The sequence below is a fragment of the Urocitellus parryii genome, chromosome 9 (assembly GCF_045843805.1).
Source record: "Urocitellus parryii isolate mUroPar1 chromosome 9, mUroPar1.hap1, whole genome shotgun sequence".
Classification (NCBI taxonomy): domain Eukaryota; kingdom Metazoa; phylum Chordata; class Mammalia; order Rodentia; family Sciuridae; genus Urocitellus; species Urocitellus parryii.
The window spans coordinates 26,537,994-26,557,846 of NC_135539.1; the positions used below are offsets into that span (position 1 = coordinate 26,537,994).

General features: G+C 50.9%; 1 protein-coding gene across 2 annotated transcripts in view; it reads left to right on the top strand.

Annotated features, from left to right (window-relative positions):
• The first annotated feature begins 7,495 nt into the window (after window positions 1-7,495).
• The window catches only part of LOC113188528 (general transcription factor II-I repeat domain-containing protein 2B-like), a 31,739-nt gene continuing 19,381 nt past the window's right edge, over window positions 7,496-19,853 (top strand). The window contains exons 1-3 of one of the 2 annotated variants that reach the window (XM_077802623.1): window positions 7,496-7,574; window positions 12,962-13,065; window positions 18,139-18,321. In XM_077802623.1, the coding sequence (XP_077658749.1) occupies window positions 12,967-13,065; window positions 18,139-18,321 (282 nt within the window). In that variant the 5' untranslated portion in view covers window positions 7,496-7,574; window positions 12,962-12,966. The remainder of the gene's footprint in view (window positions 7,575-12,961; window positions 13,066-18,138; window positions 18,322-19,853) is intronic. The other variant, XM_077802624.1, reaches the window with a different exon arrangement.

Below are 19,853 nucleotides of genomic sequence, written 5' to 3' on the forward strand. Positions count from 1 at the left end.
GTACTGCTCCGGGCGGCTCGTCCTGCCTCCTGGGCTCCCTGCCCCTCGTCCTTTCTCAGCTGGCTCCTTGCAGCCGTCCCCACTCCCGTCGCTCTTCTCAGGCTCTCACCTTTAAAATGAGAGGCTGAAAAACTGCACCGACTGCGCGGGCCGCGGCGGTGCAGCCTGGAGTCCGAGACTGGAGGCCGGCGGGGCGGAGGCCGGCGGGTCCTGGTGTGCGCTGCGCCACCGAGCCCAGCCCTTATCTCGCTTTCTGTCTGTTGCTGGTCCTGGAATTCACCCAGGGTCAATGTGCTCCCAAGGCCAGTTAAAAGGATTCCCCTGTGCGGGGATGCTCCTTGTACTCCTCCTGTGAAGCATGAGCCACCTCAGTGGGGCTCAGACCTCAGGTGACAAGCCAGCGGGGACAAGCGTCACGGTTTTCACTGTTAATGCAAGATAGAAAGCTCAGCCGAGCCGGGCGCAGGGACTCGGGAGGCCGAGGCAGGAGGATGGCAAGTTCAAAGTCAGCCTCAGCAACTTAGAGAGGACCTGTCTCAAAACATTTTTAAAAAGACTGGGGATGCAGCTCTGTAGTTAAGCACCCCTGGGTTCAGTCACCCGTAGCAAAAAAAAAAAAAAAAAAAAAAAAAAGTCTCTTCTGCGAAAGAAGTCCCATTAGAGGGTAAGGGTGCTGAAAGCCCTCTTGGAGCACAGCGGGCTGTGACTCTGGCTTTATCCAAGTACCTGCTTTGGTGCCACCACAACAGAATCAAGCCTTTCTCAGAACGTGACCCACCTCTCAAGACTGTAGGCAGGACCTGGTCCCTGGCTCTGGGACATGTGGATAAGGGAGACTGTGAACAGGGCTATGGAACATACATGTTTATTAAGTGTATGTTGGAACCCAGGGCCCCCCACACACCAGGCGAGCCTCTCCCGTAGAGCCCCCCAACCTGTGATTTTTTCGGTCCTGGGTATTGACCCCGGGGCCCAGGGGCACTTATCCACTGAGCCACATCCCCACTCCTTCTAATTTTTGAAGCAGGGTCTCACTAAGTTGCTTAGGGCCTCACTAAGTTTGTTTGGGTTTTTTGTTTTTTTGTTTTTTTGTTTTTTTTTGGTACCAGGGATTGAATTCAGGGGCACTGGACCACTGAGCCCTGCCCTCAGCCCTATTTTGTATTTTATTGAGAGACGGTCTCACTGAGTTGCTTAGCACCTCACTGTTGCTGAGGCTGGCTTTGAACTGTGATCCTCCTGCCTCAGCCTCCCTAGCTGCTGGGGATTTCAGGCACCACCACACCCAGCTAGGGTCTCACTAAGTTACTGAGGCTGGTCTCCAACTTGTGATCCTCCTGCCTCAGCCTCCCGAGGAGCTGGGATTACAGGCGGCACCACCATGCCTGGGCAATTCTTCATGGTCCTTTGGGAGCAGGACTGTCCTTTTATCTGTGCTTATGTTTTTTCTGATTCATTTGGTCTTAAATGTCTGTTCCTTCACAAAACTGGAAATGATGGAAAATAGTAAGCTTTTTGAAAAATCTTTGTCAAAATTTAAAATCAACAGCCCTAGATAAGACTTCCAAATTTCTAAAACATTTTGCTTTTAAGGAATATCCAAACAAGAAAGCCTTGGTTTAGTAAGATTTGAGGACTAAAGGACAAACTGCAATGTGAGCCCCAGCCACCAGGTGGCAGTGTGTGCCTGCGGATTCTGTGGAAAGGATCAAAAGTCTGGGGCCAGTTGAGATTGGTAGTCACAGCCCGGATTTTATATTTACTATTGAAACTTAGTGGGTTGATCCCCCGTATGTCTAAATAAATAAATAAATTTAAAACTCTTGTTGGCTTTATAGACGCTCTATGGGGGGCAGGGACTTCCATCTTTGTCTAAAATTTTGCTTGGAAAAGTTGATTCCACAGCAAAACATCAGATTTCGAAATGTCTGCTAATGTCACCCAAGCTAAATTTTACCTCCCACACCGAAGGGACTTTTTCTTGTACGTTTTCTATTTTTTAATTTATTTTATTTGTATTTGTGGTCTGTTTTGCTTTGCTTTGTTGAGATGGGGTCTCCCGATGTTGCTCAAGGCTGGTCTCCAGCTCCTGGACACAAGGAATCCCCCTGCCTCAGCCTCCCAAGCAGCTAGGACCAAAGGCTCCTACCACTCTGATATTTTGAGGCAGTTGAAATTCTTTAGTCTCCCAAAGAGGGAACTTAATTAACCTTACGTGTTTTCATGGTTTACTGGGGATTGAACCCAGGGCCTTGTGCATGCGAGGCGAGCACTCTACCAACTGAGCTGTATCCCCAGCCCCATGTTTTACTTTTTATTCATTAACTTTAATTATACCACTGGTAAACTAACAGTTCCTTTGTTAAAAAAAAATATGGATAAGACCAAAAGCCCCTTTACTCATGTAACTCCACATATGCATTACCATGGAAAAACATTATTTTTGTCGTGTGTTTAAAGAAAATGTTGTAATATGTATCCCATATTGCAGTTTCTTTTAACTCCAAATTAACTTGGAGACACTTCCCTAACTGTTCCTTTGGACCTGTCCCCAGCTCTCACATTTTTGCACATTAATGTAAATTAACCACTTTTTGGGGGGGACGAGGGGTACTGGGGAACCCAGGGTCTTGCACATCCGAGGCTCGCACTTTAGGACTGAGCTGCACCCTTAGCCCTGAGCTAACCGCGTCTCATTTAGCCATTGTTTTGGTGAACATTTGGTTTGTGTATGAGTGGTGTGAGGCCAGGCTACATATTTATTGATAATTCCAGAGGTTGTCTGAGGAGCCAGGCGCTAAGGCGCACCCTGTAATCCCAGTGGCTCGAAGGATCAGAAGTTCAAAGCCAGCCTCAACAACAGTGAGGCACTAAGCAATTTAGTGAGACCCTGTCTCTAAATAAAATACAAAAAATACGCTGGGGATGTGACTCAGTGGTCAAATGCCCCTGAATTCAACCCCAGATACCAAAAAAAAAAAAAAAGGTTGTCTGAATTTATGATAAATGTCCAATACAGCAGTTTTGTTTTTGTTTTTTCTGTGCTGGCATTGAACCCAGGACCTTGTGCATGCCAGGCAAGCCTCTGCCCCAGAGCTGCAGCCCCAGCCTCACAGTGAATGTGCTTGAACATGATTCCCTGTGCATCTCTGTGAGAACATCTCTTGGGTTGATGTTGATAAATAGTAATTCAGGTTTATAGAAAAGGTTAGTTTTAGAAATTCTTAATAGACACCTTCAATTTGTTTTACATGAAATACATCAATACAATAAGATTTGCAGGGCACGGTGGGACACGCCTATAATCCTAGTGGCTCAGGAGGCTGAGGCAGGAGGATTACAAGTTCAAAGGCAGCCTCAGCAAAAGTGAGATGCTAAGCAACTCAGTGAGACCCTGTCTCTAAATAAAATACAAAATAGGGTTGGGGGTGTGGCTCAGTGGTCGAGGGCCCCTGAGTAGTTCAATCTCCAGTAATCCCCCCCCTGCAAAAAAAAATTATTTTGATGTAGCCTGTTTTACTAATCATATCTATTGGAACTTCTGGGTTTTTTTTGTTTGTTTTTTAATTTACATATGACAGCGGAAGGCATTACAATTCTTATTACACATGTGGAGCACAAGGAACTTCTGTATTCTGCCTTGTTTAGGAATACTATCTTTACCCAAGGTACAGTGTTTTATACAATGTAAAACATTTAATGTAACTCTTTTCTTTTTGTTTTATATTCATTTCATATTAACTCTTTAGGTTTTATATTTAAGTTGATTTTTGAGTGGTTGAAGCCAGACTACATATTTATAGGTATTTTTTTTCCAGAGAAATTGCTGATTATCCTTAAATATTTTTTTGGCTAGCATGGACATTATCTGAGGATTGGAAATGTTGTTTTTAGAAAACTCTTTTTAGAATATATGATAAATTTCCATAAATTCTCTGGTCGGTTTCTGGAAGCTCCTTGCTCCTCCTGCCCTGTTCTTGCTCTGCTGTGACAATGTCTCACCTGTGGTGGCTTCACGATCTGCTCTGATTTTTGTTCAATCAATTCTCTTTGCATTTCTTCCCTGTTCTTTTTACAAAATTGACTTTGCGATTCATAACATTTACTGCTATATAAATTTTAAAAATTGCCTTGTCAGGCAGCATAAAAAATCCCACTGGGATTTTGAGTGAAACTGCATTAAATTAATGAGCTAATTCAGAGAAATCAATGAGGAGAAGTGACATTTACAATGGCAAGTCTTCCTATCCATGAAGGTGGTACTCTCTATCATTACCGCTGGCTTCTGTCACTGAACGGAGCCAGCCCTCTGCGTGTGGATGATACTGTGCACTGTTGAGAACATACTTTTTGAGATCCCCACTTTTCAGGGCAGTGGTCTCCAAATTATTTTGATTACATATCCATATGAGTGAAATTTGTAAGCATGAAAAAACATACATATTGATATAAATACGTACTTTATGAAAAGTTTTAAAAACTTATATAATGAGGTAAGAATCAACAATACTTTTTTTTAGACAAATGTTTTGTTATTTAAAAACCATTTGTGCTCATTAAAAATAGCAGTGGTTCCCAAGCACGGTGGCACACACCTGTAATCCCAGGGACTCGGGAGGCTGAGGCAGGAGGATCACAGTTCAAGACTAGTCTCAGCAACTTAGCAAGGCCCTAAGCAACTCAGGGAGACCCTGTCTCTAAATAAAATATTAAACAAAGGGCTGGGGATGTGGCTCAGTGGTAGACAGCCCCTGAATTCAATCCCTGTTACCAAAAAAAAAAAAAAAAAGAGGAAACTTGATCTGAGGTGGGGCTTTGGGGAGGGCTAGATGATGTCACTAGGGTGGAGCCCCTTGACTAAATACTGGTGGCTTCCTAAGAAGAGGGAGAGAGACTAGAAGAGAGACATTCATGCACTCTGTCTCTTGAAACGGGATGATCTGCTCCACCTTGGGACTCTACCATTAAGAAAGCCATCCCCAGCTGGGCATGGTGGCCCACACCTGTAACTCCAGCAGCTCGGGAGGCTGAGGCAGGAGGACCAAGAGTTCAAAACCAGTGTCAGCAACAGCGAGGTGCCAAACAACTCAGTGAGACCCTGTCTCTAATAAAATACAAAAAATAGGGCTGGGGATGTGGCTCAGTGGTTGAGAGCCCGAGTGCAGTCCTGGTACAAAAAAAAAAAAAAAAAAAAGAAAGAAAGCCATTCCCAGATGTGAGCCCTCTCCTTGGACCATAAATATGAGTCAAAATAACCTTTTTCTTTGTAAATTCCTCCACGCACGTGTGACGGTTTGGACAGGAGGTGTCTCCCCAGAGCTCCTCTGTTAATGCCGAAGTGTTCAGAGGTGAAGTCACTGGACTGAGAGCTGTGGCCTGACCACCCATCCTAGTTTTAATGAATTGACTGCAGTAACTGTAGGCAGGTGGGGTGCTGGAGGGGAGGGTCTCGGGGGCTGCCCAGTAGGGGCGCATCTTCCCTGCAGCCCCCTCCGGTCTCTCTGCTCCCGGCTGCCACGAGGCCAGCAGCACTCCCGCTCCCCCATAACACCCTTGCACCACGATGTTCTGCCCAGTCACGGAAGCAGAGAGCTGGGGACTAAACCTCCGAAACCATGAACCAAATAAACTTTTCTCCATTTAAGTTGCTCTTATCAGGTATTTTGGTTAGAGTGATGAGGAGCTGACCGGCACAACAGAAAATGGACCAATGCAAATGTCCCTCTACAGGGTCTTGATGGAGGGAGTCACCCCCTTTTCTGCACCTCCATTCCTTCTCCACGTGAGCACACAGCATTTCTCCCCTCTGAAGGAGGTGGCAACGAGGCACCACAAAAAAAAAAAAAAAAAAAGAAAGAAAGAAAGCCACAAGCGTTCCAGAGAGGATGGAGCTGGAGCCATGGGTTACACAACAGACAAAGTGACTCACAGAAGACTCAGACTACAGGATTTACAATAGGTGGCCCTTGTGACCCTGGGAGACTGTTACCCAAGTGGTGGGGATTAACTCGAGTGAGCTCATGAGAAAGACAGGAAGTCGAGGTCGTGTGCACACACTACCTTCCTGGCACCAATTAGAGATTCTAACCACTCAGAAAACATGTTTTTTTTTTTTTTTCTTTTTAATGAATGGGTTATCATGTAGATTTTAAGGCACATTAGGCCATCACGTCCAGGTCTAAGTAGAGAAATATAAGAGTTTTGTCCTCTCATAACTTTTGGCAATACAGTTCATCCTCATTATTCCTGAATTCTGCATTGATGGGTTTGCCTACAGTTTATTGGTGCTTCCCCAGGCATTCGAAGACCTGCCCAGGGGTGAGGTGCTCGCCTTGCAGGTGCGCAGCAGAGGTCACAGAGGCGAGGCTCTGTCTTCCTGTAAACTACAAACAAGATTTGCTTCTTGGTCTAGTTAATGTTACATTTTCCCACATACTTTTCTTGCGTGTATGTGTGTGTGACAGAGACAGACAGATTTCAGGGCTTTGCTGCGATGTGGCCTACCGCCTACCGAGAAAGAGATGGACTGGATGTGGCATGAATTACAGTGCTTTGGGCTCTAAGTTCAGGGTCAACAATGCACATCGACTAGAGTCCTTCCATAGAAACCCACAAACACATGTATTAGCAGGTTCACAGAAAGGCCCCATCCAGATCTGACGCCCAGATCTTTAGGAGCAAGGGTCCCAGGACTTCAGGGAACAGCTGTGAATCAGGATGGACTGTAACTAATAAAAGCTTTGCAAACAGCTCTTGTTAAAATGCATAAAGAGCAGACACCTTCCCCGACAAACTGCTCGGTTGTTGTCTTTGCTTTGAAATAACTTTTTTTTTTGGGGGGGGGGAGGGCATCTTCTAGTAAATAAATCCTCGACAGCCACTAGAAAGAAATGCTAGCAATGCGGGAGCCCCTGTCTCTTTGCAAAAGAAACATGCACCTTAGCACGTGCACGTGGACCTGGGAAGCTGCCGCCAGGGACGAGGACAGGAGGAGCGTCGTCGCACGGCCTGGGGGGACGCCTGCGGTCCTGGCCCCTCGGCAGGCTGCGGCGGGAGGATGGCTTGAGGCCACCGGAGCCGCACAGGAAGACCCCATCTCTCATTTGGGGGGGACAGTTCCGTTCAGCTGTGCACGCATCGTGAGGTTTCCTGAAAGTGTCAACGAGGCGCGACGTTACATCTAGGCAACGGGTAAACGGCCCGCCGACCCTCGGGGACCGCAACCTAATCCGAACGCCGCGACTGCGACGTCGAGCGGAGGGGCCTGGCGGGCGGCCGAGGCCTGGCGGGCACGCCCGGGCCGAGACCGACAACCGGCGGCCTTCCTCAGGGTTTGCGGCCGGGCGCCAGGCAGCGCGGTCGGGCAGCTGGCGGGACGCGAGCACCGGAAGCGGCGCCGCCCACTTGGGGCGCTGCGGACACGCGCGCAAGGCCGCCTCCGGACGCAAACAAAAAGGGGCGCGGGGAAGGGGACGGACGCGCACAGCAGCGCGAGCCAGGGCCGCCGCCCGCACGCCTGCCGGCCGCCGCCCCCGGTTCAGGACCCCGCGGCAGCGCGCATCCCGCGTCCCCAGGTGCGTATCCAGCCTCGCCGCCGCCGCGGAGCGCGCGCCCGCCTCAGTCCCGCTCCCGAAGGCGGGGGAGGTCAGCGCACGGCGGGCGCGAGCCCTCGGCCGCCCCGGCCCCCAGGCGCGCCCCGAACCCCATCCCCGCAGGCAGGCCGGGAGTGGGGGTGGGGCGGGAGCCCTGCGGCGGGGACGCGGCCGCACGCACGCACGCACGCAGCGCGCGGCCCTCTCCTCTCTGATTGGCTGGGCGAGGGCGGGGGTGGGGGTAGAGACTCGCCAGGCCGCGGTGCGCGCGAGGTCACGCTCCGCCTGGCGTACGAGGGGCGCCTGCGCTGCGTGCCGACGCGCCTGATTGGCCGGATGGGGAGGCGGGGCCGTCGTCGTTGCTCGGGCTCCGCCCCCGGCGTCAGTTGCTCCCAGGTGGTTTTGTCTGGGTCTGCTGCACGCCGGTCGACCGGGGAGCTGGTTGACGGCCGCGAGCCTGGGCCGACCCGGGAAGGGAAAGGCTCAAGCCAGGAGCGGTTCCGGCTTCGAGTTTCAGGGGGACAGAAGCCTCCGGGGCTGTGTTGTCCGCTCCAAGCCCATGCTGTTTGTCCTTTGTGTTCCTTTTGTTTGTTTTGTGGTGCTGGGGACGGAACCAAGGCCTGTGCCTGCGGGGCAGGCGCTCTACCAGCTGCGCTGTATCCCCAGCCCTGTTCTTAATTGACGCATAATTGTATTTGTTTAGGGGTACAGTGTGACCTTTTCATACGTGTCTGCAGAGTGTGGTGATGACCAGATCAGGGTGAATGACTTCACCCCAAGTACTTATCCTTTCTGTATTAGGAACATTCGGGATTCTCTGCTGTTTTAAAATACACAGCTGTTGTCAACCGTAATTAAGCTTCTGTGCTACAGAGCATTGGAAGTTATTCCTTACATCCACCTACTGTTGGCCGTCCCTCTGTCCCTCCTCCCACACTCTTGCCAGCCTCTGCTGTCTACTGTGAAATCTAAGAACATTCCTTTCCGTGCTTGGCCCATTTCACTTAACATAGTCTTCCAATTCCATCCGTGGTGCTGCAAGTGATGGAACGTCCTTCCTCATGACTGAATAATATTCCAGTGTGTATATGTGCCCATTTCCTTTATCCACCATCTCCTGTTCCACATCTGGAAGGGTTCCTTATTCCAGTTATTGCCAGCGGTGCTGTAGAATTGCAATACAAGTGCAGATTCTGATCTTTCGGATGTGCACCGAGCAGTAGGATTGCTGGAGCATATGGACCATATCGGGTTTCTGTTTCCAGATTTGGGGGGAGCCTCCATACTGTTTCCCACAGTGGCTGTACTACTTCACAATCCCACCAACAGTGTATGCGTTCCCCTCTTTTGGAATTCCTACCAGCATTGTACATTTTTCTTCTTTTTTAAAACGTATGTGTGTCCTGGGGTGGAACCCAGTGCCTCACACGTGCTAAGCAAACGCTCCACCACTGAGCGCCACTCCCAGCCCTTTCTTTGTAATTTTATTTTGGAAGCGCTTCTTCCTCCTTTGCCCAAGCTGACCTCCAACTTTCAGTCCTGCCTCAGCCTCCCAAGTAGCTGGGATTACAAGCCTAGCTATTTTTGTCTTTTTGATAATAGCCATTCTATAAAAGCATGTGAGTCGACCTTTGTGTGTTTTAAGGAAAAAAAAAGATGTTTTATTTTTGTGCTGATAATTTTAAAGTTAAACAGATGTCTGGGTATGAAATTGGAAATTGGCCAGTTAGAGACAGCTCACAGCTGCAGCTGAACGACTTGAGCAGACTTTTTCCTTTTTTCTTGGTGGTGATTTGCAGTGATAAACAATTCAGAGTGCATCCTGGTTCTTCCGGCCTTCCTGATTTTTTTCCCCCAAGTGCTGGGATTGAACCCAGGGCCTTGGGCAGGCCCAGCAGGCACTCCCCTGCTGAGCTGCACCCTGCCCTGCCCTTCCTGTGTGTTGCTTAGCCCCTGAGGTCTGCTGCCCTGAGCCCAGGGCCTCAGCCTGCACAGTCCCTTCCCTCCTCCTCGGGCTGCAGAGCTTGGAAGGTGCCTTCATTTCCCTCGCCCCCCACAGTTGCTCACTGTCCCCATGTGCCCTGGACGGGGTGTCCCGCTCTCTCTTGCCTCTGTTGCCTGTGATTCTGCCCTGGGTATGCAGCCTGCCTCGCTCGAGAGCACAGGAGTTGGATTCTATCCTCCTTTGTGTCTTGAGTCCCCTTCGTGCACCCAGTGTAAGTTGTCACCCATTTTAATCGAGTGGTGAACAGGTGCACTTGAGTTTGTAGCTTCATACCCTGTAGACCTGAGCTGAGTGGGAGAAGGCACCTCCAGAACTTGGTAGCTAAAACCAAGCCCTCAGAAACCCGAAGAATGGAGCTTTGGAAAAGAAAACATTGAAATAAATGTTAAAGACTCAACCAGGCTTCTCTTTCAAGATCTCAGAGATTTACTAGATGGAGCAGATGACCTTCCAGGGGTAAGTGACAAACTCAGTTTGTGTGAACTGTCAGTACTTTTGACCTCGGGCCATGGGGTCCTTGACACATGGCTGCAGGAAGGCAAAGGAGTGAGTGTGGCCGTGTTCTAGTGACATTTTATTCACAGAACCAGGCGGCCTCCTGATTTGACCCCCATGCTGCGGAGGGCTGACCCTGTTCTGGAGGTTTGCTTTGCTCCAGTGAAGTATCGCACAGAGGAGGAGGGAGTCCTGGGACAGCTGGGATGTCCAGGGGGCTGGCGAGTTTGGGTTCTGTTTATTTTTATTTTTATTTAGTTTTAGTTTTAGTTTACATTTCCAGTTTTAGAAGAGCAGAAGTTGGGCTAGGGCTCAGTGGTAGAGCGCTTGCCTAGTATGCAAGAGGCACTGGGTTCGATTCTCAGCACCACATACATATACACCAAATAAAGATCCATCAACAACTAAAAAATATTTTTAAAAAAGCAGAAGTTAATTACTATATAAAATCTGTGATCTAAATAAATGCACTGGTACCTTAGAGGTGATAGGAAAGGAGGTCACCACCGTAGCCTCCAGCAGATTTTATGCTGGAGTACAGACTCATTCCCTGCAGTCTTTAGCCTGATTAGAATGTGGGGACTGCTTCTTGGGAGAATGTTCTTGGGATGGGCATTAGCTCCCTTCAGTCATGTCATTGTCTCCGAGCTCTGTCAGGCCTGGCGTGTGCCTCATCAGAACAGAAGAGATGGGCTTCCCTCCACTTGTGGCTCTGCTAAGACTGCAGTAAACCCCAGGGATTAGAGCACACTTGTTACTTATTTATTTATTGCCCTGCTGGGATTGAACCTGGGGTACTTTTTCACTGATAAAGTGACCCAGCCCTTTTTTATTTTATTTTTGAGACAGGGTCTCACCAAGTTGCCCAAACTGGTCTTGAACTTGAACTTGCAGTCCTCCTGCCTTGGCTTCTCAGTGCTGGGCCTGCAGGTGTGTGCCACCTTGCATGGTTTGTTTTGTGGTACTGGGGTTGGAACCCAGGGCCTGGTGCGTGCCAGGCAAGACCACTACCACTGAGCCACACCCCTAGCCCTCTGCTTTTCTCTCTCTCTCTCTCTCTCTCTCTCTCTCTCTCTCTTTCAAGGATTTTTATTTTTGCTACTGGATATTGAAACCAGGGGCACTTTTCCACTGAGCAGCACCCTCAGTCCTTTTTATTTTTTGAGACAGGATCTCACTGAACTGTTGAGGATCTCACTAAGTTGTTGAGACTGGCCTCCAACTTGAGAGCCTCCTGCCTCAGCCTCCTGAGACACTGGGATGAGCTTGTGCCACCATGACTATATGTTGCTTGCCTGCTGGGTTTGGAACCCAGGGCCTTGCACCTGCTGGGAGCTGCTCTTACACTGAGCCCAGCCACAGTCCTCTTAGGGATCACTGTGATATCATTAGCAGAAAGTGGGGTCCTTCCTCTGCTGCCAGCAGGTGTCCATCAAGCAGCTTCCCTCTGTGTCTCAGAGGAAGGCTTTGCTGAGTTCGACAGGCGCCCCACCACACAGCTGTTAAGCCATGGTCACCTGCAGAGGCGAGGAGAAAAGGCTATGTCCACCCTGTGGGCGGTTCCCACCTTCAGCCTCAGGCACAGCTTACTCAGGGCAGGGTGAGTGGGGCCTGGGACATGCCATTCCCTTGATGGTCTCAGTCCTCCCGGGCTTCACGCATTGCAGCTCCTGACACCCTGCCCGGATGAGGAGTGGGAGACCCCGCTGGGTCAGTGTGGCAGCAGGGCTGGCTCTGGGGTTGCTGTGGACGCAGGCTCACATCGGCAACAACTGGTGGTCAGGCTGTGGCGTCTAGCAGCCCAGGACCTCTGAGGCCACCAGCCAAGTATGTGACGAGGTTTCAGGGAGCCTGAAAAGTGTCCGAGTCACCTTGCAGGTGAACTCTAGGGGCGCTTCTGTCAGTGACACCAGTCCAAGAGAGGCTGGGGTGCGGCTCTTTGGGGGGGGGTGTGTGCTCAGCATGCCCAAGGCCTGGCTTCCATCCAGCACCAAAAACAGACAGAAAATTAAACCCCCAATCAAAAATCCAGCAAAGGTCTTAGAGAAGAGCCAGCTGCCTCTCCAGCCGCCCAGCAGGGACAGGTGTCTGGCAAAGGCAGCTCAGCAGCCTACACCGGTGCTGAGCAGGGTGTGTCTTGCCCCCAAGACCCCCCCGCTGGAGGCCGGGCTGCCCGTGATGGTGGGACCCTAGGAGGGGGCTGTAGTGGAGGTGGGAGGTCTGCAGGGCGCTGCCCTCAGGAGGACTCCCTTTGTGTTCTCAGGAACTCACTTGGTTCCTACAAAACAGGTGGTTATTAAAGGAGCAAGGCCACCCTCTCCCTGCTTCCCACTTCCTGTCTTCCCACTCAATCCTCTGCTTATGCTCCCACCATTGTGATTACCATTCGCCATGAGGCCCTCATCAGAGACTGAAGCGATGGGGCCACCTGATCGTGGACTTTCAACCTCTAAAAATATGAACTAAATAAACCTCTTTTTTTAAAAATGAAATATCCAGCCTCAGTTATTTTGTTATAGTAACAGGAAACGACCTAATTCAGGTGGTTAACAGATTTCAGAACTAGTTTAACTAGTTTATCTGGAAAAATGCACAATGATGACAAGTTGTATTTACTGATAAAGGGCTAGAAAAACCTCTCTGAACAATTAAGGATCATAGAAGAAAAATGCTGTCCCTGAAACAGGTATCAGGTGCTCCCTAGGAGCCTTCCCATTCAGGGTCTCAGCCAGGCTCTCTGCGCTCTGCAAGGGTGAGCTTCTCAGTGCAGAAGGATGGTTTGGGCCACCTTGGTGGCCGCCTCACGGCTCTGAAGTGTGCTGAGTCCCTGGTTTCTGTCACTCATGTCCTTGTTGCTTCTTTTGCACAGGGATCATGGCCCAGGTAGCGATGTCTACCCTGCCCGTTGAAGATGAGGAGTCTTCGGAGAGCAGGATGGTGGTGACCTTCCTCATGTCTGCCCTTGAGTCCATGGTGAGGTGGTCTGTGTTTCTGCCACGTCCCTTAGTGGGTCCTTATTGACACAGAATTGAGGGGCACTTTCCTGTCATTTATTTTTGCAGGGGGGGGCACCAAGGATTGGACTCAGGGGCACTCAGCTACTGAGCCCCACCCCCAGCCCTATTTTGTATCTTATTTAAAGACAGGGTCTCACTGAGCTGCTTAGCACTTTGCTGTTGCTGAGGCTGGCTTTGAACTTGCGATCCTCCTGCCTCAGCCTCCCCAGCCCCTGGGATCACAGTTGTGCACCAACCCGGCCCGTGTCACTTTTGATGTTGACCTGTTTCTGTCTCTTTTGCTGAAAAGTATAATCCAGCCAACTTCTGAAGACGGAATTCTGACCCAGTGTTTACATTTTGTGTGTGAAAGGCTGTTCTCCGCAGAGGACGGCAGGCTGTCAGATTGCGACTTGTGAACGTGGGTGTGATCGTATACGTGTGGGCTTTCTGGACGGGAGATGTACTTTTGTTGACTTTTTTTGTATTTTGGTTCTGAGGATTGCACCCAGGGATTCTTAACCACTGAGCCACATCCCCACCCTTTCTTTAATATTTTATTTAGAGACAGCGTCTTGGTGAGATGCAAAGTACCTCACTAAGTTGCTGAGGTTGGATTTGAACTCACAATCTCCTTCCTCAGCCTCCTGAACCCTGGGATCATAGGTGTGCGCCACCGTACCAGGGTTCTTATCTTTTGAAAAATATTTTTCTTGTCTAAATTCAGAGCAAAATTGATGCCAAGTGCCATGGCACATGCCTGTCATCCCAGCGACTTGGGAGGCTGAGGCAGGAGAATCAGAAGTTTAAGGCCAGCCTCAGCAATTTAGGGGGACCCTGTCTCAAAATAAGAAATAAAGAAAGCTGGGGGTGTGTCTCAGTGGCAGAGCGCCCCTGGATTCAATCCCCAGTATTGCAAAATAAATAAATACGACATAACTTTGCCTGGGTGGTTAAAATTGGATGAGGAATTTATAAACCTCCGCGTCTGACAGAGACACTGATTTAAAAGGCAGAGTCAAGAGCTCACAGTTGAGAAACCTGACAGCCACCACCTAGGCAGGGATCAGAGGTCTGCAGTGCTGGGACAGAGGGACAGGGACACCAGCTGCCTCCTAAGCTGGTGCACCTAAGGGGAGAAGCACTGCCGTGGTTTCTGCAGCAGCAGGGACCTGACCAGGAGGCCTCTTATCAGCCCGACTGAGGGGCGTCCCACAGAGTCCCAGGGTCCGCAGGACAGACGGAGAGAAGAGAGCTGCCCGGGTCCCAGGGGGCTGAAAGGGGACAGCCAGACAGGAAGTGTGGCCTGGACTGGATCCTGGGCCAAAATACTGAGTTCAGAAAACAGAAAAAAATGCTGACTTTAATGTATGTACATACACTTTCCTTATCCATTAGGGACATCGGTGGGTCAGTTGGCAAAATACCAAATATGGAACTCCCATGTCCACAGGTGTGCGCACGTGCGTGCACACTCCCACACACACACACACACACACACACACACACACACACCCAGACCCGTCATCTTTAATCTGCTAAAATCAAATTAAGGCCTCAGAAGCAACCTTCAGTGGACTGACCTATGGCCCCAGAGATAACCACCAGGTGCTCGTCGCCAGGTCCCATGAATGTCCCCTCCCCTGGCCACAGGCACTTCACAGATGTGACCAGTTAAGGATCTGGAGTGGGGACCCTCGGGATTGGCCGAGGGCTTATTTGACACCCGAGGGGCGAGCTCCTGGGCCCTGTTCCCAGAGGGCCAGAGGTGCCCGACAGGCGCCAAGCAGGACTGGCCCCTGCTCCCATCCCGGGCTCCGCTGCCCTGGCCAGGCCCCCGCAGGGATGGTCCTGCAGCACTTGAGAGGACGGCGAGGCCCTCCCAGATCTTGGCTTCTGTGTGGGAAGGGGACAGTGATCAGCTCTGTGTGTGTGTGTTACCCAGGAGAGGCAGGGACAGGCTCAGGGGAGGGGCAGCCAGGCCACCACGGTGGGGTAGAGCAGGGGACGGCCGCCTGAGGCCCGAGCTGGAAAGGACATGGAGAAGGTCAGCCAGCTGCAGCAGAGCGAGGGAAGTGGTCAGGACAGGCTTGGGAGGTGCATGGTGGCCGATCGCCAAGCTCTGGGTGTGTGATGCGAAGCCCCGGGAAGTTGGGTGAAGGAAGTCCAGGGGCCCAGAGGCAGGGAGGCCGGGGGCAGACTGACCGCAGTTCATGTGGGGACTGGGTGGCTGGGGTGATGGAAACTGCAGAGGCGACTGTTGGTGATTCTGTAGTTCATCCTAACATTGGGTAATAGACATACACACAAGTTGCCATTTTAAGACTGCAGTTTAGCGGCTTTGGGGCCTCCACCATGCGGTCACCTCATCCATCTCCAGGACGTCCTCTTCCTAGGCACAAAGTCCACCCCCAGGAGGGGCAGTTGTGCATTGGCTCCTGCCCTAGGCGCTCCTGGTCCTCAAGCCTCCGGACCCAGGCTGGCCTCCACACGCGGGCTGTCCAGCTCTCAGGCCTCCGAGCCACACACTGGCCTGCGCTTGGCCAAGCAGCCCTGGACAGCAGATCCCTAGCCTGTGGCCCCAGCCCCGCCCCCGGCTGTGAGTCAGAGCTGCCCTGCACTCACCTAACCTAGGGTCGTTTCTGCCAGGCCGCACCTACACGGTGGGCGCAGGTCGTGCCCTGGGGATCAGGAGGCTGGTCCTGCCCAGCTTTGCAGGAGAGGAGGGCCCTGCCTCTCACCAGCCGGAGAGAAGACAGGACCCAAAGCCGCCCCCACACCATCCTGACGCTGGGAGATGGGGCAGGGATGTCTGCGCACCTTTCAGGGCTCCCGTCCATCTGTCTGCCTGCACCTTTCTTCACGGAAGCTGCTGGTCTTCTCTTTCCATGTTCTGTTCTTGGCCCACAAGTACTGGATCTCAGTGCTGGTGACCGCAAGGTGGCAGGTCTGTGATTGGGATGTGAGGCACCCTCCAGAAGCTCAGATGTGAGCCGGTGTAAGAATGTTCAGCCGGGTGCGGTGGCGCACACCTGTGATCCCAGCAGCTCAGGAGGCTGAGGCAGGAGGATGGTGAGTTCAAAGCCAGTCTCAGCAAAAGCGAGGCCCTAAGCAACTCAGTGAGACCCCCCCCCCCAAAATAAATTACAAAATAGAGCTGGGGGGGGCGTGGCTCAGTGGTCAGTGCCCCTGAGTTCAATCCCTGGTACCCCCTCACCCCAAAAACAGAAACGTTCAGAGGTGAAATGATCAGGTCACAAGAGATGCGACCTATTCAGTAGACAAAGCCACTGTCCACCTTGGGGGTTTATTAGGGTGGTAACTATAGGAGGCAGAGACGGGGAGGAGGTCATGGGCGGGGTGGGGGGCCACTGGCTTTGTGGTCTACATTTTGTCCCTGGGAGCAGAGCTCTCTGCCCCCTGGTTGCCGAGGCCCGAGAGCTCCTCCTCTCCACCGCCCTTGTCAGTGATCTGGTCGGAGTGACAGCAGAGCTGACTAACGCAGCCTCTCCCCGGTGTTGGCAGGAGTCACTCTCCAGAGTGCTGTCAGCAGTGTGTTTCAAGAACCTTTGTGTGCAGGTGTCCTGCCGGGGAGAGTCTGTCTCCTGGAAATGACCAAACATGCCCAGAGTATTTACCGTCACGGCCCTTGGTCGTAGCGCTGTTATTTATAACAGGAACAAAACCCCTCAATGATGTTACGGCTAAGCCAGGGTGTGCGTGGCGTAGAATATCATGTATTCACTTAAAGGTCATTTTTTTCAGGATCATTTAGTTGTATTTTGAGAAATGCTCAAAAATTAATGTTGGCTGGGGACGTGGCTCAAGCGGTAGCGCGCTCCTGGCATGCGCAGGGCACTGGGTTTGATCCTCAGCACCACATAAAAATGAAATATTGTGTCCACCTAAAACTAAAAAATAAATATTAAAAAAATAATGTCAAGGTAATAAATCTGAACACCAGCCTATGTTCAGTAGTACAATCCCGATTTTGTTTTTAAACATGTGTATGCTGTTCTTGACCAGCCTGGGCAACACAGTGTGGTCCCATCTCAAAACAAACTCGCATCTCTGCATGTGTGCATGTTCCCAGGTGTGTGTGGTGGCTCCTCTTGGTAAAGGGTTTACAGGTGATTTTTCTGCCATGCACTTAGCTGTGTCTGTACCAGGGATTGAACCCAGGGGTGCGCTACTACTGTGCTACATCCCCACCCAGCCCTATTAGTGTTTTATTTTGAGATAGTGTTTCCCTAAGTTGCTGAGGCTGGCCTCCAACTTGAGATCCTCCTGCCTTGGCCTCCCACCCGGGTTGCTGGGATTTTGGGTGTGCACCACCATGCCCAGCTACAGGGTATGGAGTGTAGAGGATCAAGGAGGTTTCCGATGCACAGAGGCCGAAGCTGGCCCAGAAGATTCTCCAGCCCCTAAGATAAAGTATCTGCAGGTGGAGGATCTGTAGAATCTCTGGGGATTCTTGTGTCTGTTGGGACAGGAACCTGCAGCACTGCCCCAAACATCGAGCGTGTCTGTCTGAATTCTCACACCTGGCGTCTGGGTTGTGAATGATTAGCGTGTTGGGCCATGTTGGAATAGTAGGTGCTCTCTCCACCGTCCATGCAAAATGATGTTGTGAAATTGTTGTTAAAGCAAGAGTCTGCGTCCAGAGGGTCAGGAGAAGCCCTGACGGAGGGACGCGTAGCACCTTAATGTACCTTCCTTTCCGGCTTTCGTGACATGGTATTTGCTCCATAATTTTTTTCATGGTGATTTTTCTCTTTCCAAACAGATATTCCTCTTGGAGGGAGGCAGTGACCAGGGGTTGAACTCAGGGACACTTGGCCACTGAGCTACACCCCCAGCCCTATTTGTGTTTTATTTAGAGACAGAGTCTCCCTGAGTTGCTTAGGGCCTCACTGTTGCTGAGGCTGGCTTAGAACTGACGATCCTCCTGCCTCAGCCTCCCGAGCCTCTGGGGTCACAGGAGTGGGCACCGCGCCCGGCTCAGATACTCCTTCCTTTACCTACTTTTGGTTCCTCTCCTGAACTCCAGATCTGCCCGTGTCTGGACAACGCCATTCGCTGCTTCTCTTGCAGTGTAAGGAGCTGGCCAAGTCCAAGGTGGAGGTGGCCTGCATCGCCGTGTACGAGACAGACGTGTTCGTGGTGGGCACCGAGAGGGGATGCGCCTTCGTCAACACCAGGAAGGATCTGCAGAAGGACTTCGCCAGATACTGTAGGTGTTCACGCTCCCCCTCGTGTTTCCCAGACCTGAACATGCGTGGGGGCCAGGCTGTGTCTTACGATCTTCTGAGCTTCACGTGTTGTCCTAAGCATGTTTGTTGTCGTGTTGTGTCATGTTGTGTCATGTTGTGTTGTGTCATGTTATGTTGTGTTTGTGTAGTGTTGTGGTGCTCGGGACGGACCCAGGGCTGCGCTACCACGGAGCCACTCCCCCAGCCCTTTTATTTGTTTTATTTGAGATGGGGTCTTGCTAAGTTGCTGAGGCTGGCGTGGAACTTGCAACCATCCTGCCTCAGCCTCCTGGGTCACTTTGATTACAGGTGTGCGCCACCGCATCGGCTCTTTGGGACTTTCAGGGCCTTGAGCAGGCCACGGCGTATTCAAGTGCCTGGGGAATTAGTGAGCACTTGTGGCCCTTGTCAGGACGACTTCAGGTGTGAGATGAGAGCTGACACCTATGCAGTGGCCATCTCTAGGAGGAGGGAGGGTCGAGTTGGCAGGTCGGTATTCCTTGGAATCAAAAAAGGAAAAACCCAGGTGTGGTGGCGCACGCCTGTAATCCCTGTGGCTCAGGAGGCTGAGGCAGGAGGACGGTGAGCTCAAAGCCAGCCTCAGCAATTTGGTAAGGCCCTAAGCAGCTTACCAAGACGCTGTCTCAAATAAAAAGTGAAATAAGGGCTCAGGATGTGGCTCAGTGGCTAAGCACCCCTGGGTTCAATCCCTGGTGCACAAAAAGGAAAAATATTCATCAGTTTTGTCAGAGGTCATAGGGTGAGTGTGTGTGTTTGCACATCTGTGCAGTTCATATAGCTGCCTCCAAAGGTTGGCCAGGGGTATGTGTGTACGATTTTACTGCAAAACACTTATCTATTCATCTAAGACATCCTGTCTGTGTTGTGTCTCCGTGTTTCGTAATATCTCTGCTGTCTTGTTTTAATGCCTGTATGTTGGAGATACATATCAATATTTCCACTTTTGTTTCGATATTAATAATTTGTTTCCCTTTTTTTCCTAAATACATCTTGCAAAAGATCTAACCACCTGGCTCTCCAATAGCCAATGTTTGGCTTGTTTATTTCTCTCTATTCCTTGTTATGTCTATTCTCCTCTTTGTTACTGACATACTGTATTTTTAATTGGGTTCAATTGCTTTTCTTTTCTTGGTTTGGTAGCTTAGGTCACTGACTTTTTCCCATTTCATGTGTTTAAAGTTAGGATTTTCCCTCGAGGTAATGTTTTAGCTGCCTTCCACTTGGGATAGGTTTTCGTGATCAGGTAGCTAAAAATATTTTCTGACCTTCACACTCTGGGGGTGGGGGCACCCCTGAGCTACTGGAAACCTCTACTCGGCCTCGGGGCCTGGGAGATCTTGGCCAGGCATGGCAGGTCATTTTGTGGCTTCTTTCACTTAATGGATCATGCAAAGCACATGGTGACCTCAGTCTTCCCTCGGCTAGAGAGGCTGCTCTTAGCTCTGGACCCCGGTGTTACTGCTGGGCGTGGACGGCCCTCCTTCTATCTTAT